Source organism: Thamnophis elegans, chromosome 14 (genome assembly GCF_009769535.1).
Source record: "Thamnophis elegans isolate rThaEle1 chromosome 14, rThaEle1.pri, whole genome shotgun sequence".
NCBI classification, from domain to species: Eukaryota; Metazoa; Chordata; class Lepidosauria; order Squamata; family Colubridae; genus Thamnophis; species Thamnophis elegans.
The window spans coordinates 42,915,558-42,933,300 of NC_045554.1; the positions used below are offsets into that span (position 1 = coordinate 42,915,558).

Below are 17,743 nucleotides of genomic sequence, written 5' to 3' on the forward strand. Positions count from 1 at the left end.
GGACTGACCAGTTGGATCGCCTTGCAGTCCAAGGGCCTCGCAGAAGCCTTTTATTTGGAGTCTTGAGCAAAACATCTTCTGCCCTCTCCATGTATTTCTGAGAAGGACAACATAAACCGACCAGTTTCTCTAATCTGGGTTGGTGGTGGTGGAGGGGTAGCAGTGAGTTTGTAAAATCTAAGTCAAGAATCTACTAAAGGGGGGGGGGAATCTACATGCACGCATGAGTGCGTTTATGGAGCCCTCTTTTCTGTCCCCAATGGGGGAGAAAAATCAAGAATTAATTGGAGAGGAGAACTTGCAAGCTGTCTTTTCATAATGTTCATATGGCTTGGTTAAATTCTGGAAGCCCCCTGGGGGGGGCTGAATGTTTTCAGACACAACAACCCCATTGTTCTTGGGGGAAACTGTAGCAAATAATTCTAACAGCAAGCGTGGGGCAGAAAAGAGGCAAAGAGAAGGGTGTGGGGAGAGAAAGAGCTCCAGCCAGCTTGAGGTCCTAGCTTGAAGAGCATTGAAAACTGTCAGGGACTTTATTGTGTGTTTCAACCTTATTTTTTTCTGGGTAGCTGCGGGGGAAAAAAAACCCTCAGTTTTACTCAACAAGCAGAGAATAAGGTAGCCTTTGTTACCTAGACAGATTATAGCTTTCCACCCCCTTCATCCTCTTAAAATCTGCTCTTCATAAAAACCCAGCAGGAATGGTGGAATTTCTCTGACTTGCTTCAGATACTGAAGTGACTTTTATAGTTCTGAAATCGCTTCGGGGATTTCATCACATGTTTTAAGTTTGAGAAGAAGGGGTGGAAAATAGAGATGTATTTTTAGTGGGGTGGGGGAGGAGGAGGAGGGGTTTTTATTTTCCATTCTCCCTGAACAGATGTTCCATCTCAATCATATCCAGACCTCGTAGTCGTCGTACAAATTAGCTTTATTTTCCTATGAAGAGGGGAAAAAATGACAATCTAGCATTTATTTGGAGTCAAACTTTCTTCCCCCACACCTTATATCCCCCCCCCTCTAAATTTTAATGGAACCGCTATTAGTCTGTGAGTGAAAAGAAGATAGTAAATTTAAAGCCAATGGGTTAAACGTCTATAGCATGGGTAGTCAACCTTTTTATACCTACCGCCCATTTTTGTATCTCTGTTAGTAGTCAAATTTTCTAACCGCCCTTCGGTTCCACAGTAATGGTGATTTTATGAAAACCTAATGAAAATGTTTTTAAATAATGCTATGAATTTTTTTTTAAGTCAATTAAATTTTAGAAAAGGAAAGTCCTTCAGTATCGGACAAAACCCCTACCGCCCACCATGAAAGCTGGAACGCCCACTAGTGGGCCAGTGGTGGGTTTCAAAAATTGTTCGAACCTACTCTATGGGTGTGGCCTCCTTTGTGGGAGGGGCTTGCCACCCATGTGACCGGATGGGAGTGGCTTGCCGCCCATGTGACCGGATGGGAGTGGCTTGCCGCCCATGTGACTGGATATGAAGACGCCGACGACACTTGTCAGAACCACCTTAAATTACCTCACACACAGCACTGGCATGCATAAGAATGTGATGTAAACTTGTTTTTTAAAAGGCATCTTTGGTTTGCGTTAAAACAACTTCAACACACGCAATGTTTTGATTGCACCACAAATGCAGTCGTCATCCTTACCTTTCACAGAGGCACTGAGTTTTATAAATAGGAGCATGATAGTGTAGAATAATCATATCCAAGGACCAGTGGTGGGTTTCAAAAAATTTTGGAGCCTCTTCTGTAGGTGTGGCCTGCTTTCCGGGTCCACTGGTGGAACCTCTTCTAACCGGTTCGGTAGATTTGACGAACCGGTTCTACCGAATAGGTGCAAACTGGTAGGAACCCACCTCTGTAGTGGGCGGTAGGGACAAGGTTGACTACCACTGGTCTATGGAGATGCCCAGTTATCCAGGTCATGGTTATCCCAAAGGTGTTTGTTCAAGAGGCAACTGGAGTCCTTGGCTTTTCCTTGAAGATTGAAGAAACTTCTTGGATGAGAAGCAAAACGTTTTCAAGGAAAAACAGAGAAAGCCCAGTTGCCTCTTCAAAAAAGCACTTTTGGGGCAATCAGGAAACATTAATTATCTTTATAGTCACCCTGGTAACCACTGACCTGTTTTAGGTGAACGATCTGATAACTTGGACTTCACAATGCTGGTTAAGGATTCTGGAATTTGGATCCCCACATTTAGACAGATCCTGACTGGGGAAAACTGATTTAGAGCAAAACTTTCCTAACGATCTCAACATATTCTTATGGGGGAATAAGGATGGTGCTGGGGAACTTTGAACTCTGATGCTGGAGAAGACTCCTGCAAGTCCCTTGGACTGCAAGGCCATCCAACCAGTCCTAGAGGAGATCAACCCTGACTGCTCTTTAGAAGGCCAGATCCTGAAGAGGAAACTCCAATACTTTGGCCACCTAATGAGAAGGAAGGACTCACTAGAGAAGAGCCTCATGCTGGGAATGATGGAGGGCAAAAGAAGAAAGGGATGACAAAGAATGAGGTGACTGGATGGAGTCACTGAAGCAGTAGACATGAGCTTAAATGGACTCCGGGGGATGGTAGAGGACAGGAAGGCCTGGAGGAACGTCGTCCATGGGGTTGCGATAGGCTGGACAAGACTTCGCAACTAACAACAACAAGAAGAAGAAGAAGAAGAAGAAGAAGAAGAAGAAGAAGAAGAAGAAGAAGAAGAAGAAGAAGAAGAAGAATATTGCTGAAATCCTGAACACAATCGGGATTTCACTCCCTTGTTTAGTAAGGAAGATCTAGAATGCTAAATCTAGAATTTGCAGTCTAGGAAAATGTGGTAGCATAAAGTACATACATTGAAATTTAGCTTGCTATAGAAGCTGGGTCTTTTAAAATGAATATGAAAGGAGATCATGGATGGGTCATTATTGGGGAAGACTTTTTCAGGTGTCTAAACAGCCTTCATATCTTTCCCTTTGGCGTGAGCAATGAGTCTTCACTACAATGGAAACCCTTATGGCACCATTACGATGATATAAAAATAAATGATAATATTTTTCAGGTTGTGTGGAAAGTGAGACAGCATATCAATATATTTTGTTTTCATAATTAAAATACCGATATGATAGCCCACATAAAAATAAGGTGGCACATATATTGAATGAGTGAAGAGTGAAGGACACCATCCCACTGAATATGATGATAAGATTTTATACAATATATGTGAACTTTGTGCTGCATTTTTTAAAGAAGAGATGGAGATGTTTAGAGCACCAGTCCAGGATGATATGTTATTTTTACATATTTAAACACAATATGTTTACATTCGTTTGCAGGACCATGGGTTGTATGGTTGGTTCACAGCAGTGGTGGGATTCAAATAATTTACCAACCAGTTCTCTGCCCTAATGAGCAGCTGGGTAGGTGGGGCTCGGTGGTCATGTGATCATGTGGGTGTGGCTAGGTCAATGTCACTCAGGTTGATGGGCACTTCACCTTAGTTGTTACAATGGTAATAAGGGTTAACTGGAGAGGCAGTTTCTGTAAGCAGGACAATAAAGATGAGACTAGAAACAACACCACAATGTTTCCTTCCTGTCTTCCTTACAGGATTAGCCCTGTAAAGTGGGAAAAAACAAAAGGAGATTTCTTCCAACAACCGGTTCTCCGAACTGCTTAGAAAGTTACCAACCGGTTCTACCGAATAGGTGCGAACTGGCTGAATCCCACCACTGGTTCACAGCAACCAGAAGGACACTCAAAATTGGTCTCCACAGCATTATTTCTTTACGATGAGCTACATGAAGATCACACTGACAGCTTTCCCCATGGGAAGCAATTTTGATGAAAAGGGTGATATGATTATTCCATCATCTTGGCGTTTTTCAGAGCTCTTGTTATCATGGCAAATGTGGGAGGGTGTTTTTTTTTTTTTTTTGTGGCACATCTAAGTTAGCCAAGAGACTGGTTGGGATCAAAGTCTGCATTATTAATGATATTACCTACGCACAACCTTCATTTAAATTAGTGTTGTGTAGATTTTCCTTGGGAACTTAAAAATAAAAGAACCCTAAAGGGATCACCAGACAACCTCCCTCTGAAAATCAAAAATGAAATTAAAAAAAAAACATGATGATGGCAACAGAAATATGTAAAAAAAAAAATTGGAGGGGTTAAGGAAGAAAAAGAACTTGACTCTGGAAACTGCAAACCCATATAAGCATTGAGCAACTCTGGGGACAAAGCAGCAATTTGTGTTTTATTCTGTGGCTGAATTTCCTCTCTCTGTTGCATTTTTCTTGATCCTGTTGTGGCCCGCCGGTGGCCTGTGGAGCTGGCAGCAGAATCGGACAGTGAGAAGGTTGGGGAGGAACATGGGCCAGTCTTGGAATTTGGGGAAGGCTTGGACGGGGGCTCTGTGTTGGAGGCAGAGAAGAGGCCAATGCCATCTGGTAGATATTAGCTACCTCCAGAGCAGAGGTGGGTTCCTACCAGTTCGCACCTATTCGGTAGAACCGGTTCATCAAATCTACCGAACCGGTTAGAAGAGGTTCCACCAGTGGACCCGGAAAGCAGGCCACACCTACAGAAGAGGTTCCAAAATTTTTTGAAACTCACCACTGGTGGGTGTGTAATGTCCCACAGTTATCTATGCATTAATAATGATCTAGTAATATTTCCTTATACATTTTAGGGACCTTTCCTTACATAATTGGTGTTTTCTTTCATACTTTTGGATTTCTAATTTCTGTTTCCGTTAGTTGGCAATTGCTAAAACCAATCCCACGTGAAAAAGTATTCAAAGCCTTCTTGATTTTAATTGTCAATTTATTTATTCCTGCACATTGTAATATTTATTCATTTACATATCTCTGTTTCTCCACTGTTGTGCAAACACAATTCTGCTAACAGCTGCTAACATGTGTAAAATTAAATATATATTATACTCCCTTTCAAATAGCCAACAAAATATTTCTGGTTTTAATTCCATATCTTGCTTTACAATTGCTTCTAACCACTAACTTCTGAATAGCTACTTGGACCGACCTAAGTACTAATTCATAATTTCATAATTATGAATTTCCAGTCACATGGGCGGCAAGCCACTCCCATCCGGTCACATGGGCAGCAAGCCACTCCCATCCGGTCACATGGGTGGCAAGCCACTCCCACTAAGGAGGCCACACCCACAGAGTAGGTTCCAACAATTTTTGAAACCCACCACCGCTCCGGAGCCTCCTGAGTCTGACATCAGCGAAGCAGAAGAACAGAGGGAGCCTGTTCCCAGGGTGTACATGTGCAGAGCTGCCAGAAGGCAAGAACAATTAAGAAAACAGGGTCGACTCAGGAGTAAGGCTTGGAGATGATTGGCCCTTCCCATAAGACATAAAAGAGGAGCGAACGGGACGTGAGCTTTTGCAGGAAGCAATTAATTCATCTGGTCGGTTCAAGCTTTGAGAAGTTCTGTTTGACTTTGTGCTAAGTTTGGCCTTGCTCTGCATTTGGCAATTAGGTCTCTGGCAGCATTCCCAGAGAGATAAGGTGGGTGTTTATCAACATTCCCCTGAAAGGCTGTGGCAACTCGAGCAGACATCTGTCGGAATCTTCACAGACTGTTTGTGAAGCCTTGCGGCTTGTGAATGACCATAATTCACAGCCGTATAAATAAAAGAGGGTTTTTGGTACAAAGATTGTGATTTATGGTTTCTCAGGTCAGCACAGATCCCTTTTTGTTAGCAGTAGGAGTTAACAAAATCGTGAGCCACTGGAGAAGGCCAAGCAAGGTTAAACACAGCCAATGGTGGGAGAGATTAGGAAATCCATTATGTATCTCCTGATAGGCTATCACAATCACACATAGCTGAATATGGACTCTGTTGTGTTTCTTTGGTACGCTGGTGTGAGCCATTTCTCTATTGGGGTCCTTGATGCCCTCTAAGCTTGGCGGTTTTCTTGTAGACGCTTCGTTACCCAGCTAGGTAACAACAACAGTGCAAAACCCCACTCCCTTTTAGCACTGATGATGTTACCGAGTTGGGTCATGAAACATCTGTAAGAAAACCACCCAGCTCAGAGAGCACCAAGGACCCCACAATTCTACTCTGAATGACAAATGTTCTCTTCTATCGGTGCCATTTCTCTATTGGTGAATGAACTGCTTAAAGGAGGAGCTCTGTTGTAGGAGAGCTTCATAAACAGATATCTGTATGGACCCCACCCCAAATCTTTGAGTGCCACTTGTATGATAGCAAGGAAAGATTACCCAGTACTTGACAAGTAACCATGCTACCAGGGGTGGGTTTCAGGCGGTTCGCAGCGGTCCCCACGAACCGGTTGGTCGGCGAACCTGGAAGTAAGTAACTTCCGGGAACGCCGAAGGGTCCACCCACCCGCCCGCGTTTCTTACCTGTTTTTGACGAGTTCTGCGTTTCCACGCATGCGCAGGACACATACAGCGCCTGCGTAATCCTCCAGAAGCAGCTGGAGCATCGCACAGACACTAGTACGCATGTGTGCACTGCGCGCGTGCACGAGGATGCCGCTGGCCCCGTTCCAACCGAGCCGGTTGGAACGGGGCGAGAAACCCACCCCTGCATGCTACCTATCATTAATTGAAGCTTAAATGCCAGCAGAACTAAATTAAGTCCCATTCCACCTGTTTCTTCAACCTGCCTATATTTGGGGACGTTTTTCTGGGACTTTTCTCCAAAGTCTACCAGTCTCCAGGCGTTTTACCGTCTGCTGCTCGAGCTAATGTTCCATAACCTATTTCTGGGTTTGCTCCTCCTTTCCATGAGCTATAAAAACTGCCTTCTCCTCGCCCCCATCTGCTGATCTCCCCGAGGTGGTTTTCCCCCCCTGTTTTTAGGAGTCTTTTGCACCCTTAGTAGTCATCTGGAGCCCAGGTCATGAGACCCAATGGAAGCTGTGTGTATTCTTTTATGAGGCAGTAATTTGGAACCGTGTGGGTTTTTTTTTTTTAATTTTAAAAAAGGCTCCTCTGTACATATTGCTAGAGCATTTTTTATCTTCTGTTCCTTCTAAACTGAACTTGCTAACTTTCGAAGGAGAAGGATGAGCGGGGAGGGTTAGGATAGAGGGAAATATATATATATATACACATATCCTTTGATCTTAGCAGAGATGGGAAAAGCCTGTTCTGTTGAGGCTTTTGGCTAACAGAACAAACAGTGTTTAGAATTTAACTTTGCTTAATTAATTAGTAATTCTGTTTAATGCTGTCTGATCTCCATCCAAAAGGTATTCTGAAGCTTGGAAAAGTGAACATCAAAGTAGGTTAGGTGAAGATGGTTAAGTATGGCATTTAATCTAGCCGCTGCTGTTGATGAAACGTTACCAGCCAGGCCACTAATTAGAAAGAGAAACGATTGTCTGCTATATAAATTCATCAAGCTATTTAGTGCAAAAAAAAAATTAAGCGAGGTGCCTGGGCTGGCATTGAAGTGATATAATTGCGAGCTAATAGCAGTTTAGAGCTGCCATATGGTTTGGCGATATCTGTCAATTTTTCTTTTTTTTTTTTTTTTCCTGAGCATGTTTGAAGGAAGGGGGAAAAAAGATTTAGGGGCTCTAAAAGTTAAAACGTGGGTTACTGTGGTTGAATTAATGATCAGTGCAAACAGAGAGAACGTTATTAATTCTTCATGCCTTGTCTTATGTGATTCCACTTGTCGTCTTCTGACTGTCCAGTCAAATCAATTATTCCGATTGAGAAAGTTGAGGGTGAGAAATCAGCTAGTTAGGATGGTCAACTGACAGAATGGTCAGAGGTGGTTGAAGGCTAGTGTGCTATCCGCCATGCAGACGGTTGCCATGGGAGATGGTGGCCATATTGGCCTGGGTAGCACAGAGATGAATAAAGAAGCGGTTTTTTGGAGGCATAATGCTTAATCGTGGTGTATTTTCCACAGTTCAACTTGGCAGTGTTCGCCTAGCACACCAAGCCACAGTTGGCTTAACCAAGTGTAGCAATCTTGCACAAAGCCACTAACGGTTGAGTTCGTACCACATGCCAAGGCCCTACAAAGAAAATCATGTTTTACTTTTGGATGCTCTGAGGGGAAAAATCTAGCTTCCTCAGCTTCTTAGATTCCCAATAATTCCCAAAGGTCCATTTCTCTCTGAAGGACAGAAGGAATGAGACCGCCATCTTGAAGGAGACATCCTATCCTTGGGAAATGATTGGAGATTTCCCCCCCCCCCCCTTCTTCCTTGGAGAAATTGAAGCAAACTGTACAATTGAAGAATTTTAGAAGACTGTTTGTGCCCAAGTGTAACAAGACAAAATCACAAAGAGCTGATTTGTCAAGGTTGCCCTTCTAGTTGTTCTTGTTCTTGTTCTTGTTCTTCTTGTTCTTCTTGTTCTTGTTGTTGTTGTTGTTCTTCTTCTTCTTCTTCTTCTTCTTCTTCTTCTTCTTCTTCTTCTTCTTCTTCTTCTTCATCTTCTTCTTCTCCTCCTCCTCCTCCCCTTCCCCTTCTCCTTCTCCTTCTCCTTCTCCTTCTCCTTCTTCTTTGCAATATGCCACCACAGGAATAAACCTGAGGTAATTATTTTTTCCTCAGATTGTCCTGCTCGGAAGAATTTGCTGGATTAAAAAAAATTCAAGCTCCGTTGAATTGACATCGTTCTCAACCGAACGCCTAAAAATTGGGACCAAAATTCCCACTGCTAAGAAGGACCTGTGCCTGATCTTATGATACCTTTTTATACCATGGTTCTTAAGTGAATCGCTGGGTTTATAAAGCGAATCATACGGTCATTAAGTGAACCTGGCTTTCATTCATTGACTCTCCTGGTCAGAAGCCGGTTGGGAAGATAGTGATTCTGTGACCAAAGGATGCTACAATTTTGTGATCAATTTGATCACATAACTGGGAGGAGAATGCAATAGTCCTAACTATGAGGACCATTTTTTCAGAAGTGGTTGGCCATAGTCTCTTCCTTAGGGCTTAGAGAGAGGGACTGGGCCAAGTCCACCCATTTCTAGCACGATGCCTGAGCCACTACACCATTGGTGCCCAAACAAGAGGTTGTAAATCAAGAACTGCCTGTAACAGTCTACCAAAGTTGGTGTCATTATAACGTCAGGCGCAACTCAAAAATACAGAATGCAGATGGAGAAGACAGTCACGGAACTGTCTTTTCTCTGTCCCCACCCTTCTCTGGAGCCTGGTTCTCTACTTACAAATAGATGTTATTAATTAACCGATCTCGGCAACAGATATCTGGAAGTATTCTTGTACCAATTAGTTTCCTTTTAATGGAAGAGTACGGTTTCACGGCGTTTGAAATGTAATATTTCTCAGCCCCCTTCCCTTTGTTGCCTTTCCAGTTTCGGACAGAAAAGGAACATTGTGCTGTGGTGTTGGTGGCACACACTTCCTAATTACCAGCAGAGATGGTAAGATGTAATCCTCCTTCCAATTGAAAAGGAGAACAAAAAGACTTAGTTTTAGATGGTATGATAGTTTCTCCCCCCCCCCCCCCACTGCCTTTCTGGACTCAGGAGTAAAAACTGTCCACTGATTTGGGTTTGTTTAGGCAGGTTTTAGTAAACCCCCCCCCCCAAAAAAAAAAGCAGGATTCTTAAGCAAGAATTTAATACATCAACTAACTATGCCCCAAATTAAGTGTCTCAAGTATTTGTTTTCCAAAATTTTCCTTTGGAAAAAAAAAACTTGGTGGAACAAGCTAATTCATCTTCAGTTTTTCTTTATCTTCAAACATCCTCAAGCAAGTAAAAGTAAAAGGTCCGGAATCTGATTGTAGATAGCATGGACCTCCTTCTCTTCACATTCTATGCCTTTCTGGGAGTACAGGTAGGCCTTGACTTATAACAGTTCACTTAGCGGCCATTTGAAGTTACAACAGAGGCAGAGAGGGGGCCAGGGCTGTAGGCCAATTATCAATAGCAATAGCAGTTAGACTTATATACCGCTTCATAGGGCTTTCAGCCCTCTCTAAGCGGTTTACAGAGTCAGCATATCGCCCCCACAGTCTGGGTCCTCATTTCACCCACCTCGGAAGGATGGAAGGCTGAGTCAACCCTGAGCCGGTGAGATTAGAACCGCTGAACTGCAGATAACAGTCAGCTGAAGTGGCCTGAAGTACTGCACCCTAACCACTGTGCCACCTCAGCTCTTCAGCTGCCTTTAGAGTCAGACATCGGTGAGGCAGAAGAACAGCTGGAGCCTGTTCCCAGTGTGCGCATGTGCAGAGTTGTGAGACGAAGGGAACAGCTAGAGAATAGGGGTTACTTGGAAGTAATGACGATGAATGGCCCCTCCCAGAGGGAATAAAAGAGGAGAGAAAGGGGAGTGGAGTTTGCAGGAGACGATCAGTTCACTTAATTGGTAAAGACTCCTTGCCAAGTTTGTCAGATATCAGCCTGGCAGCTCTCCAAGCCAGATAAGGTCTGTGACTGTAAATCCTCCCTTGAAAGACTTTGCTGGATGTGAATGAGCAGAATTCACAGTCAATTAATAAAAGGGATTTTTGTCGGGACCAGGAGTTTTCTTCATGCTCTTGGGAAGCCTCGGTCAGAACACATACATGTTGAGTAAATAGTCTGTGCAGGCATGTGCATATGGACAGAGAAAGACTAGAAGTGAATTCCAAAGAGTGAAAAAAAGACGCCGCTTGTCTGAATGATCTAGAAAGAGTTGATTTGAGGGCATTGTTAAAAGTGTTGTAAAACGACACACGCAAAGGATTTTATCAAGGATTTCGGGCATATTGAAAGCAACCTAGTCTAATAGGGCTTTGTGCTCTCTGGGCTTGGTGGTTTCCTTGCAGACGTTTTATTACCTGACTACATAACATCACCAGTGCTTGATGATGATGATGATGATTTGTACAGCACTGATGATAATGCCTCGTTGGGTAACGAAACATCTGCATGCAAACTGCAAGCCTGGGTACTTGAGAGACCGCCTGCTGCCAATTACCTCCCAAAGACCCGTTAGATCACACAGGGTCAGCCTCCTCCGGGTTCTGTCTACCAGCCAATGCCATTTGGCTACTACCCAGGGGAGGGCCTTCTCTGTGGCAGCTCCGGCCCTTTGGAACGAACTCCCCGCAGAGATTCGGACCCTCACCTCTCTCCAGGCCTTCCGAAAAGCCGTTAAAACCTGGCTGTGCCGGCAGGCCTGGAGTTGACGAGTTCCCTTCCCCTCTCGACCTGTGTGGCTGTGTGACTCTTGGCTATTTTTAACTACTTGTATTGTACTTTATTTTCCCTTTTCCCCTTGAGTTGTTCGTCGCCCTGAGTCCCCCTGGGAATAGGGCGGCATATAAATAAAACAAATCTCAATCTCAATCTCAAACCTCAGAGACCCCCAAGGATCCCGCAGTTCAATTCTGAGTAGGGACACCTTCCTGTCGCTCCATTTAATGCATAAGTTATCCCTATAAGAATAAAGTTAATGTCATTTTGCAATTGCAAACCTGGCGTTTTGGTCTCCCCAATGCATTTGCGTTCATTACGTGCACATGTCTGGAAATAAGATATCTCTTTCCCCCGCCCCCCAGAAGTGATCTTGCCCACGGATCTGTTTTGAAGTGCTCTGAGATGAAAACTAGGATCCTTGATGATCTCCCGTTCATTTCAGATCGCAATCTCGCCTAGACAAATGTAATATTGTTGGCAAGGATTTGGGGTGGAAGTTCACACGGTGCGCAGCTGAATCCCTAGCATTTTGCCTCGTGGTTTTCTTGGGCTTGTGGCGCTGCCAGTTTAATTCTTCCCGACCATTGTTCGCATTTCAATTTTAAAGACTTTTCTTTCAGCGCATTGCTTTTCTATTGTCCGTGTGAGAGATGCGAACCGATCTCTTTAATTGTCCTATACTGCTTCTTATGCACAGAGACAGACAGCTGAAAGGCATATTGCCTAAAAGCACTTAAATTTTCTGTATTTCAGTTAAACGCGTGTTAAAACAAAATTTGTTCGCCCGGGGCCAAAATGCAATCCTTGATATTTTTTTCTCCCTATACTATCTACACCAATGACGGAGCAGTTTGACTGATGCAATGATCTTTATCCTAGACAGCCTGTTTATTTACATATGTACGTATTTTTTTTAAAAAGATTCATATAGCTGTCCATCTGAAGTTGCTTTTGAAAGGGGCTTTAAAGAAATAGATCTGTGTTACACAAACGGTGATGCCTTTCCCATTTATGGAAAAGTTTATATCTGGAGTTGAGACCAGCCAGGACAATTAATAAACAGAGGCCAGGGAATTCCTAGAAACCTGGCACTCTGACAAATCACCGATACACCAGTGGTGGGATTCAGCCAGTTCGCACCTATCCGGGAGAACCGGTTGGTAACTTTCTAAGCAGTTTGGAGAACCGGTTGTTGGAAGAAATCTTTTGTTTTTTCCCACTTTACAGGGCTAATCCTGTAAGGAAGGCAGGAAGGAAACATTCTGGTGTTGTTTCTAGCCTAATCTTTATTGCCCTGTTTACAGAAACTGCCTCTCCAGTTAACCCTTATTACCATTGTAACAACTAAGGTGAAGTGCTCATCGACATGAGTGACATTGACTTGGCCACACCCACATGATCACATGACTACCGAGCCCCGCCTACCCAGCCGGGCATTAGGGTAGAGAAGTGGTTGGTAAATTATTTGAATCCCACCACTGCAATATACACACACAATCAACCAGACCCAAGCACCTTCCCCCCCCCCCCCCCGCCGCAATCAGCACCCAGATCAGCATCGATTAGCTCCATGGTTAACATCGGACCAACGAGAAACAAACACTATCCCAATCAAGAAACTGTCGAAGAAGCCAACAGCAAGCGCCCCAATCAAAGAAGCTGTAAGATCACCCTCACCCAAACTGACAGGCAAGGCACTAGAACTGTGATGGTGAATCTATGGCAGTGTTTCTCAACGTTGGCAACTTGAAGATGTCCGGACTTCAACTCCCAGAATTCCCCAGCCAGCGAATGCTGGCTGGGGAATTCTGGGAGTTGAAGTCCGGACATCTTCAAGTTGCCAACGTTGAGAAACACTGATCTATGGCATGCGTGCCAGAGGTGGCAGGCCGCGCCCTCTCTGATGGAACGCGAGCCATCGCCCCAGTTCAGCTCCACTACGCATGTGTGCACTCCTTCCACCAGCCAGCTGGTCTTTGTCCCTTTGCCCTACATGCGGGAGGCGTGGGGCATCTGCGGGAGGATGTGCGTGCATGTGCAGGAGGTGGGGCATGTGCGGGGAATGCATGCAAGGGGGCACACACATGCACTGTATTTTGGGGGTCCAGACGCGTGCACGCTTTGGGCACTCGGTCTGAAAAAAGGTTAGCCATCACTGCACTAGAATATAAACTGACAGCAACTGCACTCCTTAATAGTACTGATGATGTTACCTAGTTGGGTAATGAAATGTCTGTAAGAAAACAAGCAAGCTCAGAGAGCACCGAGGAGCCCTCCATGAATAAAGATGATATAATGCAGAAACGTAGCAATCCTATGCACAGGTAGTCCTCAACTTACGGCCAGAATGGAGCTCCAAGTTGCTGTTGCTAAGCGAGACTATTGTTAAGTGAGTTTTGTTCCATTTTACGACCATCCGTGCCACAGCTGTTAAGTGAATCGCTGCAGTTGTTAAGTTAGTAAACCTGGTTGTTAAGGGAATCGACTTTTTGCCTGTTGGAAGCCAGCTGGGAAGGTAACAAATGATGATTACAATGACACTGGGAGATAATGCAACTGTCATAGATACATGTCAGTTGCTAAGCATTTGAATTTTGATCACATGACCAGAGGGATGTTGCAAGTGTGAGAACTGGTCGTAAGTCACTTTTCTCAGTGCCATTGTAACTTCAAATTTATTTATTTATTTATTTATTTATTTATTTATTTATTTATTTAATTGGTTTGTATGCCACCCACTCTCAAGAGACTCAGGGCGGCTTACAGGTAAAAAAGGAAGGGGGGACATACAAAAAATAAAAAAACAACATTAAAAATTCCACAACATTCATAACTTAGGATGGGGCTGGATGAATCAACAGCCCCAGGCCTGCCGGAACAGCCAGGTCTTGGTCGCTTTGTGGAAGGCCGGAAGGGTAGTAAGGGTCCGGATCTCAACGGGGAGGTCGTTCCATAGGACCGGAGCAGCTACAGAGAAGGCCCTCTCCTGGGGAGTCGCCAGCCAACATTGACCGGCAGATGGAATCCGGAGGAGGCCTAGTCTGTGGGATCTTATAGGTCTCTGGGAGGTAACTGGCAGGAGGCAGTCTCTCAGATAGCCAGGTCCTAAACCATGTAGGGCTTTAAAAGTAATGACTAGCACCTTGAAGCGTGTCCGGAGACCAATGGGAAGCCAGTGCAGCTCGCGGAGGATAGGTGTAACGTAGGTGTACCTAGGTGCACCCACAATCGCTCGCGCGCCTGCATTCTGGACTAACTGAAGTCTTCAAACACTCTTCAGGGGCAGCCCCATGTAGAGCGCGTTACAGTAATCCAGTCTTGAGGTGAGGAGGGTGTGAGTGACCATCCGAAGGGCCTCCCGGTCCAGATAGGGTCGCAATTGGTGCACCAGGCGAACCTGGGCAAAGGCCCCCCTGGTCACAGCTGACAAGTGATGTTCTAGCGTCAGCTGTGGATCCAGGAGGACTCCCAAATTGCGAACCCTCTCTTAGGGGCATATAATTTCACCCCCCAGGCTAAGAGATGGAATAGCTGGACCATCCTTGGGAGGGGAGCATCAATAGCCACTCAGTCTTGAATGGTTGTAAGCTGAGGACTTCCTATAAATCATCCCTTGGCTTCATTTCTTGTAAAGGAGTCATTATTTACTTGTGACCATATACGTTTCTGCAGGCAACTAACAGAATAAGAGAATAACAGACTTGGAAGGGGCCTTGGAGGTCTTCTAGTCCAACCCCCTGCTCCAGCAGGAAACCCTATATCATTTCAAGCAAATTGTTGTGCAACCTCTTCCTCAAAACCCCCAGGGATGGGGCGCCCACAACTTCCGGTGGCAAGCTGTTCCATTGGTTAATTGTCCTCACAGTTAGGAAGTTCTTCTTAATTCCTAGTTGCTTCTCTCTTGGATTAGTTTCCATCTGTTGCTTCCTGTCCTGCTTCAGCTGTTTTGGAGGATAGAACATTTGACTACATATGGGGCTGCGGCTTTCCAACCCTTGATTTGCAAGCGCCCTGAGACAGAAAGGGGATCATCGTTGGAAAAATTTGACCCTACTCTGCCTCTTCGAATACAGATGTTAAAAGTAGCTCCGGCAACAAAATTGCAGCCCGAATGAAGAAACTTTGCCTGCATACCATATTAAAACATATGTCCAAGGCGTTTATTATGGCAAGCTTCCCCTTCTCCGTCAATCTTTCTGATAGTCTTTACTTTCATATTTGAAGGATCTAATTGTCACAGCGCCGTTTTTTACCTGCCAGAATGTGTCACTTTAATGTTTTATTTATCTCTCTGAATGTGGAGGAAGATTAAGCTGCAGAGCTTCAAGCCAGCATGTCTATTCTCTTTTGGATTTCTGTTTTGGTTGCCCTTACTTTGCCTGCATATAGGAACTTTTAATTTAAGGCTGATGAAGGATAATAAAATAGAATTTCCACGGATGCACAACACTTAACTGTTAAAGCAGCTTGTTTGTTGGGTTTTTTTTTTTACTGCAATGTGTGAAGCTAGCCATGGTGGCTTTTAGTTGTATATACAAACCAAATCATTGTGGCATTAAGTTAACTGATTTAGTTTTAGGGTTAACTGATTTAGTTTTAGGGGTAGAATGGTTGATGATTTCTGTTGGCTTTGAACGAGAAACAAATGTGTGCCTGCAAGTTGTAACAAGTCCAATATCTTAGTAAAATATTCCAGGCCTTAAAGCTTTTTTTTTCTTTTGAAAAATTCACTTTTTTATTGAGAGAGAGAGAGAGAGAGAGAGACGGAGACGGAGAAAGAGGGACAGAGGGAGAGGGGGAGAGAGAGGGAGTGTTTAGAAAAGCTTCTTTTTCTTCATCCAAAGAGCATTTCAATAGAGGGCAGAAATCCTCTATCAATATTGTACCCTGTTCAATCGAATTATATTTTGGATGTCAAAGTTAGAATCCTGGGAGCTAATCTTTTTTAAAAAAAAAAACAAAACCATGTAAAATTAATGGTTGTACCAAGTTGTTGAAACTGAAGCCAACATTTGACATGATTGTTTTGCAATGAGATCCCTGGCATATCAAATAATTGATTTTCTGTGCAGCTATTTTGACTGTTTTGAAGTACAAATGGTTTTGTCCTGGAAAGTGCATCTCTCAATACAGCTAAACTGGGTTTAATGCTGGAAAAATGTGCTCTGGGTCAAACCTAGAACAAAACTCCAAAAATAGAATAGGATAGGATGGGATGGAATGGAATAGAATAGAATAGAATAGAATAGAATTCTTTATTGGCCAAGTGGGATTGGACACAAAAGGATTCTCTTTGGTGCAGATGCTCTCAGGCTACATAAAGGAAAATAAAATAGAATGCATTCATCAAGAATCATAAGACAACCCTTAGTGATAGTCAAGTTTACTAATAAGCTTTCAAATTATACTAGGAAACAAACAATATAAATTTTAGATACAAGCAACATGGTTACAGTCGTAAGTGGAAAAACATGGGTACTAGGAAGGAAGAGATAATAATAGTAATACTGTCTTAGTAGATAATTTGAGAGTGTTATGGGGATTAGTTGTTTAGCAGAGTGATGGCATTCAGGAAAAAAACCATCCTTGTGTCTAGTTGTCGGTGTGCAGTGCCCTGTAGCATCATTTTGAGGGTAGGAGTTGAAACAATTTATCTCCAGGATGTGAGGGGGTCCGTAAATATTTTCACAGCCCTCTTTTTGACTCCTGCATATAGAACAAAACAAGAAGTTTGTTTCACGCTTAAGATGCTCAAAATGTCTCTTTTCAACCCGGAACAAGGTTAGAAATATTCTGCGCATCCCTGCAGCTAACTCAGGGCAACTTCTAGAACATTCTCCTTAACCTCCGCCTCTCTCTTTCGCACCCAGTTGCCCTGCCCCCAGAAAAGACGGAGGGAGCTTGCAGTGGTGATGAAAGAAAGCCGAAAAAGAAACCGATGGCCGGGCGAATGCCAAGAAACAACTCAAATTTGAGGTAAGCATGTTGCCTTTTGTGAGGGCAGCCCAGTTGCTCTTAGATCTCGAAAGACGTCCGTTTCCATCCAATTTGACTCCTAATCAGCTCCATATTAGTGGTTTTGCGAATGCGAGTGTCGTTTCAAAACAGCAATGCTGTTTGGTTCCAAGCATTTGGGGAGTGTTCTGAGGTCAGGACAGCTCTGCTTTCCTCTTGGACCCCTTCCAGGAGAGTTGGAACAACATCAGAACGCTTCCAGAAACGATGAAATAACCCATTTTTGAACTTGAAACGGCATCTCGGAGTCTTGAAATGTTTTGTCTTTGAAACATTTCACAAGCCTGCTTCAATCCGTGCCCTGTTTTCCTGGAAGATGGAAGAAGCTTCAAGAGTTCAGAGAACTGCTAGCTGCGTGCCCTATTTGGGGAGTGCATAATAAATATTGGAGGAACTGTGGTGGCTCGGTGGCTAAGACGTTGAGCTTGTTGATCAGAAAGGACGGCTGTTCAGCGGTTCGAATCCCTAGCGCCACGTAACGGAGTGAGCTCCCGTTACTCGTCCCAGCTTCTGCCAACCTAGCAGTTCGAAAGCATG

The 17,743-nt window shown here is 43.9% G+C and overlaps 1 protein-coding gene across 1 annotated transcript in view; it reads left to right on the forward strand.

Moving 5' to 3' along the window:
- The window catches only part of NKD1 (NKD inhibitor of WNT signaling pathway 1), a 159,256-nt gene that overhangs the window by 76,051 nt on the left and 65,462 nt on the right, over nt 1-17,743 (forward strand). Inside the window, exon 5 of the mRNA XM_032231142.1 lies at nt 17,062-17,167. Coding sequence (XP_032087033.1) covers nt 17,062-17,167 — 106 coding nt within the window. The remainder of the gene's footprint in view (nt 1-17,061; nt 17,168-17,743) is intronic.